Source organism: Dama dama, chromosome 27 (assembly GCF_033118175.1).
Source record: "Dama dama isolate Ldn47 chromosome 27, ASM3311817v1, whole genome shotgun sequence".
Lineage (NCBI taxonomy): Eukaryota > Metazoa > Chordata > Mammalia > Artiodactyla > Cervidae > Dama > Dama dama.
In genome coordinates this window covers 46,508,930-46,526,946 of record NC_083707.1, presented here as the reverse complement: position 1 = coordinate 46,526,946, position 18,017 = coordinate 46,508,930, and the positions used below count along the sequence as shown (strand labels likewise).

At 48.6% G+C, this 18,017-nt stretch overlaps 1 protein-coding gene across 1 annotated transcript in view; it reads right to left on the bottom strand.

Annotated features, from left to right (window-relative positions):
- Positions 1 to 1,228: 1,228 nt before the first annotated feature.
- Positions 1,229 to 18,017, bottom strand: part of ARK2C (arkadia (RNF111) C-terminal like ring finger ubiquitin ligase 2C) — a 104,948-nt gene continuing 88,159 nt past the window's right edge. Inside the window, exons 2-8 of the mRNA XM_061131390.1 lie at positions 16,701 to 17,016; positions 14,847 to 14,957; positions 10,353 to 10,482; positions 8,458 to 8,562; positions 8,046 to 8,141; positions 1,812 to 1,918; positions 1,229 to 1,346 (exon numbers count right to left, since the gene is read on the bottom strand). Coding sequence (XP_060987373.1) covers positions 1,229 to 1,346; positions 1,812 to 1,918; positions 8,046 to 8,141; positions 8,458 to 8,562; positions 10,353 to 10,482; positions 14,847 to 14,957; positions 16,701 to 17,016 — 983 coding nt within the window. The remainder of the gene's footprint in view (positions 1,347 to 1,811; positions 1,919 to 8,045; positions 8,142 to 8,457; positions 8,563 to 10,352; positions 10,483 to 14,846; positions 14,958 to 16,700; positions 17,017 to 18,017) is intronic.

Below are 18,017 nucleotides of genomic sequence, written 5' to 3'. Positions count from 1 at the left end.
AAGCTCAAGGTCCTCCCCAAGGTCTGCATGTTTGACCTCAGCCTGCGTGTGCTAGCTGAGAGCACTTTGGCCAAGACTACTTTATCTTTAACATCTGATTAATTCTTTGCATTAGGGAGGCAGTGGCCCCATTGCCTCTGTGTGGCAGGGTCTGAGCACAGCCAAAGGAAGAACCTGGTGTGAGCAGGGCTATCCTGGCTTCGAGGAGCCTGGGGCAGCTCTAGCTGAACCTCTCCTGGTTCCGTGTGGAACTAGGGGGGGTGAGGAATGGTTGGAGCTAAGTAGATGGGTTCTAGAAGTGGGGAGCCCTCCTTCAAGACAGATTTATGCCTTTCACCCACTCAAATGCTGCCTTCCCAAGCCCAGCTGAGCCCCTCAGAGGCCCATCGAAGGCCCCCATCTGCACCCCCTTCTCAGATGCCGCCTCCAAGCTCGCTCCGTGCGCTTGTAAACATGAGAAAAACAAAAGCCAAGAAAAAAGACAAAAACAAGACCAGGACCCCCTCCCGCCTCCCAACCTGGGTGAAAAAAAAAAAAAAATCATACTTTTCCACCGTAAACAGAATTTGGCTTTTTTTTTTTTTCCACCTTTGATTCTTTTTTTTTTTTTTCTTTTCTCTCGTAAAGACGGGAAGATTTTGGGCTGTCGTTGGTTGGTTCAGTCAGGCACCAAAACAAGAAACTCAATGAGAAATATTTGGTGCAGATTCGGTAACAGCGACATGTCCACCACAGATGACTGGAGCACCACACACGACATTTTTTTCTGAAGCTAACATGCTCTGGCTGCCATCCACAGAAATAGCTAGAGACCCCTACATGGTTTCTACGTGGTCGAGAGGTATATATACAATCCTTCAAAGGACAGGATCGAGGGGCCGGGCTGTGAGCTGGGACCTGCAGGACCGCCTCTAGACTCTCAGCAGCGTGGCCCCCCCTTCCCGCCCCTGCTCCGGGCAACGCCAGCTCCCTCCCTCCCGCGCAGCAGGCGGACGGACGGACGGACTGACGGACAGACAGGGCAGTCACCACTCTGCATGGGCGGGCCTCCCCCCACCCCCTCCTTTCCTCGGACTCAGATTACCACCAACTCCTCTTTCCACAAAAATGTGCTTGCAGGCTTCTCCTCTACATCAAATGGCTCAGAAGGCAAAGTTTGGCTGCAAGGGCTATGGCCGTGGGGGGACCTGGTGAAGGAAAATGGGGTGTCCACTGGCTGCTTCTTCCCTCAGCTGTCGGCTCCCAGTTGTGTCTCAATGTCCACTCGGCAGATGGGGCATTTCTTGCTCATGGCGAGCCACTGGTCCACACACAGTTGATGAAAGAGATGCATACAGGGGAGGCGCCTGGAAGAGGGAAGGGTAAGTGGGAGCAGTGGTCAAGGGGGAGGGTCCCGCGCTGTGCCAGGAGCCGAGGGAAACCGACTACTCGGGGACCAGGAGACTCACACTCAGAGGGTCTTGGGGGCCCTGCCATGGAGTGAGCTTGTGGCTGGGATGGGAATGCATGATAGGAAGGAGAGTTCCAAGACCCCCCTCCTCCTGGCCCTCCAATTCGAAGCCAGGACTTAACCTGAGATCCATCCAGGCCAAACGCCCCTCTGCTCTCTTAGCTTGGTGTCCAGGTGTCCACACAATGGGCACTACACATCCAGAATGTTCCACACTCCACACGGAGCACACTGCGCACTCTTGCACACTCACGCATGTGCACAGGCAAACAAGCAAGCACTCCCCCCACCCCGACACACAGCAGAGGACCAGCTTGGCCCCAGGAAGGAGGACGGGGGACTCAAGGGGCTGCGCTCCTACCTCACATCTTCTCCATCTTCCAGCAGAGACAGGCAGATCGTGCATTTCTCATCGGTGTCTGACTCCTCTCCCTCCTCCTTCTTGCCCTTCCCATCCAGGGGTCTTCGCTGGGAGAAGCAGAGGAGAGCGTCTGTCACCTGAAGCTGACTTACCTGCTGGTGGCTACTGTGTTCATCCACAGCATTTCCCCCTCTGCCTTTCAGCCTCCTCCCCCTGTGTGTCAGTCACTTCTGAAGTTCTCAAGTAACACCTAGACTGTGTTTTCGGAGAAGGACATGGCAACCCACTCCAGTGTTCTTGCCTGGAGAACCCAGGGACGGTGGAGCCTGGTGGGCTGCCGTCTATGGGGTCACACAGAGTCGGACACGACTGAAGCGACTTAGCAGCAGCAGCAGCAGCCTTTGTTTTGCTTTGTGTAGTTTTTTAACACCTAGACTTCTGTGTGCTTCCCAGACTCTTCCTGACTCCTCCCCACACCCCGCTCCTTGGTGCAGAATACAGAGTGTGGAAGAAACCAAGAGAATCTTATTTTTGTTGTTCCAGGCAAATTACATCCAGGGTATAAACTTAATGCAGTCCTAAGGGCATAGAGTCTGGAGGGGAATTGGGTGCCTAACGAATCACCCTTTGCAAATCTATGGCTTGTGCATAAACAGCTGCACCCTTTCTAGTCCCCTCGTGCTGTCCACTCCTCCTTACATTCTCTCCAACCTAGATCCTTGCCTCCACACTTCTCCCTCCACTTTCTTCCTTCCTTCCTCTCCTTCCCTCAGCTAATGTCTATTCAGTTATTCATTCATTACTAGATGAAGGCAAACTGGGTTTTACCTCCTAATTTTTGTACCAGGCTTATTTTATGTTGTTGGATCTCTCTGCCCAGAAAATTCCTTTAAAATAGGTACTAGTTCCACTGTGCACCAGAAACTAACACAACATTGTAAATCAACCGTACTTCCATCTTTAAAAGCTATTAATTAAAAAAGGATAAGTTAAGCACTAGTTCCAATATCATGTTAGCCATCATATAGACACTCTGTTTATACTTGTTAACTTTAATTGTCTTCTTTTAAATTCTATGCTAAGTATTTGAAAAGCTGGCTTGAAACTCAGCATTCAAAAAACTAAGATCATGGCATCCAGTCCCATCACTTTATAGCAAACATAAGAGGAAAAAGTGGAAGCAGTGACAGATTTTATTTTCTTGGGCTCCAAAATCACTGTTGGACAGTGACTACAGCAATGAAATTAAAAGATGCTTGCTCCTTGGAAGAAAAGCTATGACAAACTTAGTGTATTAAAAAGCAGAGACATCACTTTGCCAACAAAGGTCCATATAGTCAAAATTGTGGTTTTTCCAGTAGTCATGTATGGATGTGAGAGTTGGACCATAAAGAAGCCTGAGTGATGAAGAATTGATGCTTTTGAACTGTGGTGCTGGAGAAGACTCTTGAGAGTTGCTTGGACAGCAAGGCGATCAAACCCAGGCTATCCTAAAGGAAATCAACCCTGAATATTCATTGGAAGGATTGATGCTGAAGCTGAAGCTCTAGTGCTTTGGCCACCTGATGCAAAGAGCTGACTCACTGGAAAAGACCCTGATGCTGGGAAAGATTGAAGGCAAAAGGAGAAGAGGGTGACAGAGGATGAGATGATTAGATAGCATCACCAACTCAGTGGACATGAATTTGGGCAAGATCTGGGAGATAGCGAAGGACAGGGAAGTCTGGCATGCTGCAGTCCATGGAGTTGCAAAGAGTTAGACCTGACTTAGGGACTGCATGACAACAACTACTATGTAGAAAGTTCCAAGTTCTTAGATAGTGTGGACCATGGCTCATCTTTCTTTAGGTTCTGTGCACACTCAGTCAAGTACAAGGCATATCATTGGTGCTTAAAAAAAATATTCTGGGGAGGAAGGAATCTAATCAGTGAATGAAATCAGCCCACTTTGTTCCCATCTCCATGCCAAGCAGTAAAACATTCTGATAACACCCATGAGAATAAAACTAACTCCTTCCCTGGGAGCTCAGCTGGTAAAGAATCCACCTGCAATGCAGGAGACCCCAGTTTGATTCCTGGGCCGGGGAGATCTGCTGGAGACAGAATATGATACCCACTCCAGTATTCTTGGGCTTCCCTGGTGGCTCAGCTGGTAAAAAAATCTGCCTGTAATGTGGGAGACATGGGTTCAACCGTTGGGTTGGAAAGATCCCCTGGAGAAGGGAAAGGCTACCCACTCCAGTATTCTGGCCTGGAGAATTCCACGGACTGTATAGTCCATGGGGTTGCAAAGAGTCAGAGACGACTAAGCAACTTTCACTTCACTTCTCTCCCTTCTCCAGGGATAAGCAGACTTAAAGATCATTTAGCCAAGAGAAAAATCTGAAGTGTCACAAGATAAAGCCTACCCAGAGAATGACTCTGATCTTGGGGCCAGGCCTAAATTCCAGGTCTCTGCAATCTGGTTCCTGATCCTCAGTTCTGGAGTCTGAAGCGTCTAGGGAATTGTGTAACCTCATTAGGACATACAAGAAAATCTATGCCTTCTGATCTCAGCTTCCCTGTACCCTATATCCCCCACTGCAATAAATTTACTCTTAGCCATAATCCAGAAAATCAGAATTACATCCATAGTCTCATACAGTTGTCATGGGTTTGGACTATGAATGGAGTTATGATTATCTGCCTACCTAAGAACCCAACTGTGTTTGCTGGAGGAGTGGCCTTTTTTAGTCAACACTTTGAGAAAGTTCCATAAAAAAATACCATGAAGACTATTTTCTATTGCCTTCTCCCATCAGTATTCAGGATTTCCCTTTTATAGTTAATAATTTTCACTTAATATTCCTACTTTGTTTTGCTATGTCTAATCTATATTTCTTTAAACTACTGTCTCTTTTCAAATCTTACCCTAGTTCTTCTTTTGTATTTTTAATCTTTTAGGTCTTCTGGTTTTTTTCCTCTTTTTTCATTATCCATGAAACTTTTATCTTAACTATAACTTTCTTCAGCATTCTAAATTTAATATTTATTTTATCTGTTTTACCCTTACTTTCTCATTTTCATTAACATTCCCTTTTTACTTTGATGTTATAGATATTAATTTTGTGTGTTGTTTTCATATCTATTCCTAATTCTTGTTTTTCTGTATTTTCTTTTTAGATTATATTTTAATGATTCTTATCATCATTACTATTTTAAAATATCCTTTTCTGTTTTATATTATTTTACTGAATTTAAATTTTTTAAGCTTTTTTTTTTATATTTTAAAGGGTTTTAAATGCTATCATTTTGCATTTTTACTTCTTATTCCTTATTTTCAAATATTTTATTCCCCTAATTCTCCTTTTATTCTTATAATTTCTTGGCTCAACTCTTTATCTCATTGGCTCAGTTCATTTTCCCTTTTCATTCTTAGCATTTGTTCTTTTCCTTATCTCCTCTCAACCTGTTGAAGTGATGGCAAATGAAGTGTGCAGTCTGGTGTGAGGCCACCCTGGTCAGGAAGGTAGAAGTTGTTCCTGGGCTTCTGAACACACCTTTCTCCCTTCCACCTTCTTCTCCATAAGCTTCAAGCTCTCCCACCAACGAATGGTCATTATCTCCATGCCAGTGATCCCCTTAATTACTGAAATACTGTCATTTCCTCTTTGTCATTGTTCAGTTGCTCAGTCGTGTCTTATTCTTTGCGACCCCATGGACTGCAGCACGCCAGACTTCCCTGTCTTTCACCTTCTCCCAGAGCTTGCTCAAACTCATGTCCATTGAGTCAGTGATGCCATCCAAGCATCTCATCCTCTGTTGTCCCCTTCTCCTCCCGCCTTCAATCTTTCCCAGCATCAGGGTCTTTTCTAATGAGTCAGGTCTTTGCATCAGGTGGCCAAAGTATTGGAGCTTCAGCTTCAGCATCCGTCCTTCCAATGAACATTCAGGACTGATTTCCTTTAGGATTGACTGGTTTGATCTTCTTGCAGTGCAAGCGACTCTCAGGAGTCTTCTCCAACACCACAGTTCAAAAGCATCAATTCCTTATCACTCAGTCTTCTTTATGGTCCAACTCTCACATCCATACATGACTATTGGAAAAACCATAGCTTTGACTAGACAAACATTTGTCAGCAAAGTAATCTCTCTGCTTTTTAATATGCTGTCTATGTTTGTCATGTCCCCTATTAACATGCTATGCATGACCGTGACACATAATAGGTGTGTTAATAGATGTTGGTTGGAATCACTGATGGATAAATTCAGTGCCTCCAAGAGAAGCTGCACAGGCCAAGGGTCATGGTCTTTGATATTGACACCGTGGGTCCTGGGAAAGCAACTCCCCACTCCCAAGCTCTCACCAGGTACGGGCACTGTGCTGGGTTGTGTATACGCACTGTCCCACTGAATCCCCAGAGTCACCCTATGGCAGTCACTAACATATCTTTCCCATTTTACATTAAAAAGGGAAAGGGAAGGGCCAGAAATGCCAAGTAAGCTGTCCAGAGTCACACAGTTATATGTAGTGGTTATGGACTGAATATTTCTCTCCCCACCCCAAATTCATATGTTGAAACCCTAACCACCCTTCCAATGTGATGGAGATGGGGCTCTGGATGGTAATTAGGTCTAGATGAGTTCATGAGGGTGGGTTCCCCATGATGGGATTGGTGCCCTTATAAGAAGAAAAACAGACACCAGAGCCTCCTTTCTGCCACGTGAGGACAGACCAAGAAGTGAGCCATCTGCCAGGCAGGAAGAGTGCCCTCACTAAGAATCAAGTCGGCCGGAGCCTTGGTCTTGACTTCCTAGGCTCCAAAACCATCAGAAATAAGTGCCATCAAGCCACCAAGCAGATGGTATTTTGTTACAGCAGCCCAAAGACAGTAGTAAAACTGAAATTCAAAACTGATTCCAGCACCTAGTGCTCGCAGCCACTACAGCCTAGGACCTCCTGAGGGGGTGAAGACGGGCTCCAGCTTGACCAGCACGAGCATTTTCCAGCTCCAAAGATTCTCAGTGCTTGTCAAGCTTTTAATTCCTAAACTTAAATAAGTATTTATTTGTTTTCATAGCAGACTTTATTTCATAGAGTTGTGTTACTTTATATGAAAGCTAAGCAGAAAATACAGCCTGCTCCATGCCTTCCCCTCTCAAAATGCACACAGTTTGCCGTATTAATATCTTGCATTAGTTTGGTGTATTTGTTACAATTGATGAACCAAGAGTGATACCTCGCTATTAATAAAGTCCATTGATTTACATTAGAGTTCTTAGGGTTTTGACAAATGCAGTGTCATGTGTCCACCACTACAGTAGCATAAGAAAATAGTTTCGCTACACTACAAATCCCATGTGATCCACCTGTTCATTTGTCTATTCCTCCCCCAGAGCCCTTGGCCACAGTGGATCTTTTTACAGTCCAGTCTTCCTTTTCTAGAATGCCGTACATTTGGAATCATACAGTATGCAGCCTTTCAATCCAACTTTTTTCACTTAGTAATATGCATTTAATACATATTTTCTGTATGACATTTATTTTTTAATATTATTTTATTTTATAAAATATTTATATATATTATATATTTTTATATTTATATTGTCTGTATGACAATTTTTTTTTAATCATGGAATAATACTCCACTATATACATGTACCACTGTTTATCTATTTCCTCATCGAAAAACATCTCAGTTGCTTCCAAATTTTTTAATTTATTGAATTTTTAAAAAAAAACTTAACTTCAACTCCTAGGTTCTAATCCTACTCCAGATTCCTAAGCAATAGCCCTGGAGAGTCTTCCTCTGCAGGCTTAGGGCAGAGCCTGTGAATCTGTGGCTTTAAAAGTGGTCCAGGTGAACCTGACACTCACAGAGGACTGGAAACCTACCCTCTGGAGCCTTAGCCTCCCACGTGTCCACAGGCGAGGTTGGACTTGGAGTCTTTTTTAAGGCAAATGTTAGCCTTCCATGCTGGTGCTCCGTTGGCCCTCCACATTCAGATACAAACTTTTATCTGCCTGTACACCCACCCAAACTCACAAGTCCACCAGCACACACACATGCACCCTGCTCCCCTCCAGATGAGACGCCTGCCATCACCCCTCCTGATCACACCGGCAGAGGCACGGGAGAAGACCTTGGGGAGGCAGCAGAGCTGCAGAGCTTCTTCTTGATGTTAAACTACGCCAGGATCAACTAGACCACCCCTCACCCCCTACCCCCCAACTCTGCAGGCTGACCTGCTTACCTTCTTGTACTTGTGGGGGAAGGTGAACCTCTCGATGGTGTTCTGTACTGCTCCCCGAGTCACGTTTCCCAACCTGTCCTCGAGCTGCAGCAGCTCCTACAAAGAGAAAACGTGTGGATGCGTGCACTCCACACGTGCAGACACACAGATGCACACACGATAAGGCAGAGGGGCACTGGGAGACGTCAACAAAGACTCACGTGGGGAGAACTAGCTAACCTGTCAGAGGCTCAAAGTCCGAGCAAGATCTCTACTCTTTTTCTCCCTTCTCCTCTCAACCCTGAGGCTGCCCGCCACCGCCCGCGCCTCCCCCACCAGAGGGGGAGGGACAGGAGACGGTGGGGTCTCCACCAAGCCAGCAGGAGCCAGGCGGAATGGGAGGGTTCCCCCCGAACAAAGGGGCAGGGTGTACCTCATAGCTCTCCCGCACAGCGGAGGTGTGTCTGCTGGGGTTCAGTCCCTGGAGAGCAAGGAAGTGAAGCTGAGGGTAAGGGTAGTTTCGGATTTCATGGACGACCTGTTGGGGAGAAAACGCCTCAGGCAGGATTCCAGGCTCCAGGAGCCCAGCCTCCGGTCCCCTTCCCGCAGCTGCCAGTTAGCGCAACCCTGAAGTGCCGCAGATAAGGGAGGGGAAGCGCCGTCTCTCCTCCTCCGGTCTTTTCCGCTCATCAAGAACCAAGCCTGTGCCGAATCGGCCCCAGAAAGAGTCACAAAATCAGTAAAGTAACAAACGAATCTGATTGGGCATTTATTTCACAGCAGGTTCTGTTCTAAGCCCTTCTCATAACTAACTGAATTACCTCACCTGATCTGTCACGTGGGTACAATTACTATCCCCATTTCAGTGATAGGGTAAAGAAGACACGAACAGATGAAGTAAGTGACATAACCATGGTTTCAAACCCAGGCAGTCAGACAGCAAAACTCACCCTTTTTCCCCTCTGTGCTGCGCTGCCCAGACTAGGGTGGGACAAGCGAGGGCACGAAATTTAATGACTCAGAACCAAGAGAAACAATACTTTAATGTAATATTTAAAAATCAAAGTAATACCAAAAAGTCCATAATGAACAAAAATATCAAAAATATTAAAATGTAGAGCCGTTTCCTTGCACGGCCCCGCCTCACTCACTGTGAGTCAGAGCTCCTCAGCTTACTCCTGCATGACCCTGGACTTTACCTCTCTAGGCCTCAGTTTACCCATCTGTAAAATAGGGATAAAACCTTTCCTGTGGGGTGATCCTTGGGTTGGGAAGATCCCCTGGAGTAGGAAATAGCAACCCACTCCAGTATTCTTGCCTGGAAAATACCATAGACAGAGGGAGCCTGGTGGGCTATAGTCCATGGGGTCGCAAAGCGTCAAACATGACTGAGCAACTGAACAAAGGGTGCTTAGAATGGTGCCTGGTACGCACCAAGTTCTCGGTACACACAAGGTTTTATTCCTAGGGGGTGGTATACTTCATACGTGAACCTTAGAACGTCAGAGCCGACAAGGCTCCTGAGATGACGCGTCCCAGCTCTCACTTTACAAGTGAGGAGACTGAGGTGCTAAGTGGTTAAAGGGCAAAGGCGGTGCTGGAAGAGCAGACTTAACGCTCTGGGGCAGCAGCATGGAGAAGATGTCTGGAAATAAGATTTTCAGTCGGTCTTCAGCTGCCTTAACGGAGTCACTTCACCCTCATTCATGAAGCATCATGAAGCTTGGGATGCCAGGAACACAAAGGCCCCCAAACCCAACCTGACCCACCCACAGTCCCCGCCCCTGCAGTGCTGAAGGCCTACGCTCGACATGAGGCCACCCCAGATGAGCAGGCAGCCCTGAAGGCCACCTCTAGGGTCTCCTGTGTTCCCACACCAGGGGTCTTCATCCCATTTCACAGATCAGTAAAACCAGAGCCCAGGAGGCGCCCACCCTAAATGAGGTCATATGGGGCTCGGGGACTACCCTGCTTGTTCCTAGCCCTGGGCCTTTCCCCCAACCACTCCCCATCCTCACTCGCTCCCACCCCCATCCCTCCACCCCCAGCCCCCCCCCAGGCCACAGCCTGCCACACTGCCCCTTGCCCCTCCCCCAGCGCCCCCCACCCCTCCTTCCAGCAGTGCTCGTTTCTAATCCAGCAGCTTTCCTTTCTTTCCCCTTCAAGCCTGATTGGGACTAGGAGCTGGGAGGGAAGGGTGGCAGTGGACCTGCTGGGCGCGGGGCACAGGGGCGCAGGTCACAGGGGAACAGAGCCTCAGGCCTCAGCCCACCATTGGCACCAACAGGCGGCAGAGGAGTCAGTCTCCTGGCAAAGCCTCTCACTCACCATCTGCGTGGAGGAGGAGTTTCGGGGGAAATGGTGCATTCGAAGAGTTGCTAGGTAATGCTGATAGTGCTGAGGGACGGGCCGCACCTGGAACTGAGCAGAACTCAAGCCGGCGTCCACACTGAGATCCCTGCAGGGACAGGGCCACAGTGAGGCACAGGGGGTCCAGCCGTCGGGCTGCGAAGGGACCCCAGACATCAGACCCATCGCGTAGAATCAGGGTCACAAACTGCCGCAGAGGCAAGGGAGCCAGTCTCACCTAGTCCATCCCCCTCATTAGGACAAAGAGAACCAAGACTCAGAGAAGGAAGGGCTCTGTGAGATCCGAAGGAACTAGAACAGTCTGGGCCTCATACTACTTGGGACTAGTGCACAAATCTCCTTCCCAAGGCAAAGTTCATTCCTAAGAGAAATGCTGAAAGAGGAATCCAAATAAGCCAGATACAGATACAGAGCAAAGAAAACACAGGTCCAGATAAAATGGAGGGGTCAGAGGCCATGCTTTTACCACTTTAAGAAAATAACAGGAGAGGGACCTGCAGCCTTGGGGCAGGAAACTCTCCTGAACCACTGCCCCCATTCTTAACCGTGCAGGAAATTCACTTCATTTAGTAATCAATCAGTGAATACTGAAAAGGAACCAGGGTTTCTTGAAAAAATGGCTAAGTTCAGGTCTGAGTACAAAAAAAATGTGCAAAATGAGATTGAAACATCTTGTCATAATTGAAAGCAAGGAAGTCATCAAGGTCAGGTCAAAAGGATTCAGGAGCCATCTTGAAGAGGCTCCCACTGGCAGAGTTTGGACATTTTGCATCAGTGAGTGTTGCAATAGGTTGAAATATATCAAATAGGTTCAAATCCATAAGCATGAAATGATGCTAAGCAAATTGGTCCCATTTGAAGGATGCTAGGGAACCAACACTTCATTTTGAAAACTAATAAATACAGGAGAAGAACCAAACATTTATCCTGTCTTTCCTCTATTAACTGTACTTCAGGGTAACCAAATCACGATGAAGGGAAATTGCTCTTTATGAAAGTTTTCTGTGTAATAAATGAATAAGGAATGATTGAATTACTTGTCACCTTCTCACGTCTCCTAGAGAAATAAAGGATCTGGGTGAAGATCATCAATTACTATTAAACTCACATCGGAGAGTCAACCAGCTTTCAGCTGGAAGAACCCAGCATCTCCTCTGAAGTGTTTTTACCAGAAATTACAAGTTGAAGCTGAACCTGTTCAGGTTGCAACCTGAGTGCCAAGGTGTAGGGAATATAGCAAACCAAAGGGCACCTGAGCAAATGCAATTTGTTTAAAATGTGAGGAACATGGCAAGAATTTCTGCTTTCATCTGTGATGTCTGAACAGTGTGATGTAAATATATTCCTGTATTTCCTCCATCAGTTCAGTTCAGTTCACTCAGTCGTGTCCGACTCTGCGACGCCATGGACTGCAGCACGCCAGGCTTCCCTGTCCATCACCAACTCCTGAGCTTATTCAAATTCATGTCCATTGAGTCGGTGATGCCACCCAACCATCTCATCCTCTGTCATCCCCTTCTCCTCCCACCTTCAATCTTTCCCAGCATCAGGATCTTTTCCAAGAAGTCAGTTCTTTGCATTCAGGTCGCCAAAGCCCAGATCCCTGGAACAACTCCTGATGAGTCTGCCCCCTTGGGAAATGAGGTAACTCTTGGAGTTGGTTGGAAGTAAACTTAGAAATCCTCTGAGTCCAACCCCTCATTTTTGCAGGCCCAATAGAGGCCTGAAGAAGGACAGTGCCCGATCCACGGCCCTGGGCTAGCCAGTCTGGGACTCCAGGGTTTCTGACCCTCACCTGGGCTCATCCTATGACCTGCCTCGACGAAAGGAGTTCCATGGGGCACCTCGTGGGCAGAAACTCGGACTCTTAGCAGCTGCCCAGCAGTCTCAGCAGATTCACAGCTGCAGAGAGATGTTCAGGGAATTCTACCAAAAGCAAAGTCCCAAGGAATTGAGAACAGAATCACTCCAATTCTGAGAGTGTTGACTAGAGAAGCAAAAGACACCTTCACCCTCAGATGAGTGAGGTGAGTTGCCCAGGGTAGGCCTGGGTGGGCTCTGGGATCCCCTTTTATCATCTCATCAAAAATCTGATCTCAAACCCAGGATCCCCAAACAGCTGCCTGCAGGGGAAGGAAGCCAGGAGGCTCTCATCTCCATGCCCCTTCTCTACCTGTCCCAGGTTCCCCGGGCAGGGCTAGGACTAGGTGGTGGAGTGGCCTGCAGTGGGGGCAGAGATGGAACCATGAAACCAGGACTGAGTCAGAGGAGACACTGGAGGAGGGCGCAAAGGCGGGGTCCAGTTACCAGGCCTAGGCCAGAAAGGGGAACTTCATGTGGGGGATTTATCCCCCAAGGCCTGCTGCTCCCACACACTCTCAGGCCAGGGTGCTCAGCTGAGAGCAGCTACGTGGGTAGGGCTGAAATCTCCTAAATTTCAGGGAAAGGCCAGTCAGCCTCAGGCCTGGGGCTGGACCAGGCTCTGGGGGCCGGTTCCTGGAGTGATTAGGGCAGGAGTCAGTGATTCCTGATGGTTCTTTCAAGGAAAGGGGCAGGGGGGGTCGGGTCCAGACACACTTCCACCTCCTCCCTCCCAGGGCTCCTCGCAGAGCGGGGAGAGCAGCCCCTCCTCTAATGCATTTCCTGTCATCTGATTTCCAGAACCTTGCATCTCCTGGCAGAAGAGACCTCCCTGGGAAAGAAGGGGGGTGGGCATGTAAAGCCCCTCGTTACCACTAGGCTGGCCCTTGCTGGAGCAGAGCTCATTATAGGGAGGAGAGAGGGCCTCCTGCTTGGGAAGTGGGGAAAAGCCCAAGGTGGCCCTGGGCACAGAAGCCCCAGTTTCTCCCAGTTCTCAGGGCAGGCAGGGGTCAGGAATGCAGAGCAACAGAAATTTGAGGAGGACAGGAGATTTAAAGCAAGCTGGCTAACCCGCACCCGCATCTGCACCCCTGACATCTCTGCAGTATCACCCTCAGTGTGTCACCTGACCCTCCCACTTGCCACATGGGACCCCGTGTGTGTATTCAGATCCCTCAGCCACACACAAGGACCCTGGGCTCTCTGTGTGCTGAAGTGAATTAAATTGAATTGACTTGCCTGCCGAGGGACAGAATTTCATCCAAACAACAATTAAATCTTCCTAATTTGAATCTGCTAATTAGAAAAAGGCTGGGCTGAAGCTGGCTGTGGTACAATCTCTTAAGGAAGTGTTAAATCTAACAGTGAAAACTGGAGAACTAGTGAGGGCTGGAGATGATGGAACCTGTGAAAACAACCCTCTCCTGCACCTAGAAGCACGTTTAACATCCAGTCATCCAGAACTGCCCCTCAGAACTGTTCCTGGGTGTCCAGCCCTGGTCACGCTTCCAAAGCAACCATTGCTCATGAAAGTTAGCCTGACTAAATGGCTGAGTAATGACACTACTGTATATCTATTTTATAAATAGTCCATTCCCTTTCGTTGAGGTTTTTTTGTTTTTACATTCTTTTAAAGAAAAAATATTTTTTTAACCTCAAAGTTGTGAGAACGGCACCAAAAATTCCTGGTTATCCTTCATTCAGATTCCCCAGATGTTAAAGTTTTACTACTTTACTGCATCTCTTTTTCCTTCTCTCTCTCCATCCATCCATACCTACATACCTACTTATATATACCCATACACAGTTCTCCATGGATTTTTTTTCTAAACTATTTAAAAGTAAGTTGCAGGCATGACGCCCTTTACCTCTAAGTACTTTAGTGAACTGCACATCTTTTTTTCAAGTGTTCAGGTGTTTGGATCTGACCCTAGGTTAGGTCAGCCCTCCCTGAGCTAGAACCTGTGAGTAGAGTGGGACCAAGGACCCAAAACCAAATGGTACTGCATCCCAGGGCAAGAAAGACCTCTGTTTTGAGTGCAGATTGTGGGAAGACTTCACAAGGCCCCACTGCCTACAAAGACCCCTCAACCAAGCCCTCAACCTCTCCCCAGGCAGTCTCCCCAGGCCTTGCCTCCAACCTGGCTGGTTCTATCTCCCTGAGCCTCTTTTGCCTGGCTGGCATGCCCTGGCACTTCTCTCTGGACTCTTCAAGGCCCACTCCCTCCAGGAAGCCTTCCCTGACCATCATGCTAGCTCCTGAGACTCTCCTATCTGCCCTTCTCCCAAGGACCATTGGTTCACAGCACTCCCTGGACTTGGGAAATGTGTTGCATCCCTGTCAGCTCCTCCTAGGCAGAACCACGAGAACCGAGCCCCAGGCCGGGCACGTGGTGGCACTTAGCCACCTCTGAGCTTGCTGCCAGAACTAAGCCCCTGGGGGCCCATCTGGCTGCACAGATGGCTGGGGACAGGGCAAAAGCTGGGGCTTGAAGACTAGGACTTCTGCATCATTGATGTGAAGGAAACAGGAGCTCCACGGATCAGGCAAGACCCTCCTCTCGCCCTCCCCCAGGGGCCCCAAAGACTCACCAGTCAGTGCCCTCAGCCAAATACCTGGGCTGAGGTGTCTGTAGTTGGTGGCCGAAGTCGAAGCTGGGGTGGAGGCGGTGGGGATGGACAGACACGCGCTCCTGACTCCGCCTGCACCAGAAGGGAAGGAGGACCCAGGCGTCAGGGCAGCCCTGGGCCAGCCCAGCTTGCAGGAGCGCTGAGCCCTGGTGGCCCCCGCCCAGGCCTACGTATGGAGCAGCGGCCTTCAGCCCTCTTCCCAAACTCCAAGGAAGCTTCCTGGGCAGCAGCTCAAACATTCCTGCTGTTTGTGGGCTGCCCACTATGTCGAGGCTGCTCCCTGGGTCTAGCTGCTTCAGGCCTGCTGTCTCACCCGGGCTCTCTGCCTCCTTTGCTCCTTCTACTCCCCTCTGTCCTTGGCCGGTTGTATTCAGGACACACAGACCTGCCTCCTGTAGCATCTCCCACGTCTGTGCACCCATACCCTCTGCTGCCGCCATGCTCTTCTCCTCTCCTCCACCCTTCTCCACACTCTTCCCAGTTTTCATGGCCTAGGACTAGGTCTCCTCCAGGAAGGGCTGCCAGAACACTTCAGATCACAGTGACCTCTGCTTCCTCTGACCTCCTACAATACTCACCTTCTGTCCCAAGCACCCCAGCCTCTACAGACACGAACGCTTGGGGCCTTAAAGATCATCATGTCCAGAGATGCTCAAAGTATGCTCCAAGGACCCCTGGCAGTCCCTGTGACCCTTTCACAGGGTTTCTGAGGTCAAAATGATTTTCATAATAATACTATCATGCATTTGCTTTTTCACTCTCATTCTCTCACAAGTGAACAATGGAATTTTCTAGAAACTACATGACATGTGATTCAGCTACAATTTGAGTGCAGAAGCAGACTTGAGAATACAGCCATCTTCTATTGAGCCAGGCATTAAAGAGATTTGCAAATACATAATTTTAAAAAGTCACTCTTTTTACTTCATTTATATCTAGCTATTCTTTGAAAAACATTATTGGTGTTAATATAACTTTGTTTTTGTCATTTTAAAATGAATTAACAAGTATCTAAAATTTTTTCAGTTTTAATTTCTAATAGGGTAAGTATCAATAATCATAAGCCACATCAACAAAAGCTTGCTATAGTCCTCAATAATTTCTAAGAGTGTAAAGAATGTCCTGAGACAAAAATGTTTGAGAACCACTTATCTTGTACAATTCCTTCTCTTAACAGTTGAGACTCAGAGAGGTGAAGTGACTTGCCCAAGGTCTCACGGTCAGTTCAGCCCCATTTGATTAGTACTGTCTCGTTTTACTTTGCATTTACATGGTGGGCTCTTTGTGGGCAGGGCTGACCCAGGGCATCCCTTAGGGACCTCCAGTGCTAGAATCAGATGACCGTGAAGTTTGAGAGGGTGCGAGGGGTCCCCGAGTCTAGTCTCCCACACTGTGCAAAAGTCCACCGTGAGCATCCTAGTCCACTAGTTACCCGGCTCCTGACCAGCTACCCGGGCCATGTGACAAGGACACATACTAGCAACAGAGGGAACCGGTGTCAAGTTAAAGCCGTGCTCCCCACCCGGAATGAATGCCTCTAACCGGAGCGAAAGCTGCTTCCTACAGGGAGACTCCTTTGGTGCCTGACGGCTGGCCCAGCCTGGCCTGGTGGAAAGCAGGGGCCCCGCCCACCTTCGCTCACGTGGCGCACACACGCCCCGGCCCCGCCCACCTTCGCCCACGTGGCGCACACACGCCCCGGCCCCGCCCACCTTCGCCCACGTGGCGCACACACGCCCCGGCCCCGCCCACCTTCGCCCAAGTGGCGCACACACGCCCCGGCCCCGCCCACCTTCGCCCACGTGGCGCACACACCTCGGGTGCGAGACGAGCCGGCGGTGCTGGGCTTCCAGGAGCTGCTGCTGCAGGAGGTATTGCTGGTGCAGGGCCTGAGGTAGGAAGGAGGGACCTGTGACGTCCTGGAACTGCAGGGCGGGCAGCGGGGTCAGCGACTGGTGCAGGGCGCCGCTGTGCTGGTGGGCCGGGGCCATGTGGGCGCTGAGGCCCGGCTGCGACTGCACGGGGTGGGCCAGGGGGAAGTCTGGGGCGAGCTGCTGCGGCTGCGGGGGGCCCAGGTGGAAGTGGCGGCAGGAGGTAGCGTGAGGAAGCTGAGACCTTTGAAAGGGGGCACCTGGAGAAGCAATGACAAAGACTCCATGAGGACTAGCCCTGCCACCCTCCCCCACGGGTCTCATCTCCTCCTACCCGCAACCTGCAGCCCGTGAAACTCAAGACCTTCATTAGAACCCAACAGTGTCATCATTCTTATATACAAATGATCATCAGTGCTGCCTGGTAAAGACTCAGTGCAAAACGTGAAGGAGGGAGGAGGCATATTTTGTTTAATAAATAGATAAGCGTTCTGTTTTAAATTAACACACTAGTTAAAGGAATTTTAAGGTCCCAGGAGACAATTTGGCTTTCTTGAATTTCTCCCAGGCAACTTTACTGATCCTACTACCTTTTAAAATAGATGCCTAGAGAAACAGCCTGCAATGAAGGAGACGCAAGTTTGGTCCCTGGGTTGGGAAGATCCCCTGGAGAAGGAAATGGATAACCACACCAGTATTTTTGCCTGGGCAGAGGAGCCCGGTGGACTACAGTCCATGGGGTTGCAAAGAGTAGGACACAACTGAGCAACCCACACACACAAAAGAAAATTTAGTCCAGCCTAGTCGAGCTCTGAAGCCTTGGCTGGCCAGGACCCAGCCTGCAGAGAGCCCAAATTTCTGAGGAGAAAACAAGTTGTTTTCCATGCAATTTTAAGAAAAAACCTAATCACACAAAATTTTAAGTATAATTAATTTGTTGTAATATCATAATTTTTTGAAAAGCAAAAATTTCCAGCAATAAGCCAGGCTCACGCTTCATTTAATCTAGTCTCCACCACCTTCTAAATAAAATTGACCTTGATAATGGGAAAGTCTTGCAACTTCTCCATAAGCAGAGATCCAGCTCTCAGCACTGGAGCCCTTTAATAAGGAAGGAAGTAGACTTGGCACCTCAGGAAGATTTACAGAGGCTTCCTGTTAAATGTGGCAGGTTCAACACATATCTGTTCCTTCCCAAACCCCACTGAAATGAGAGCAAAGGAATAAAGAGAAAATAAACAGACAAGGACAGGGAGAACAG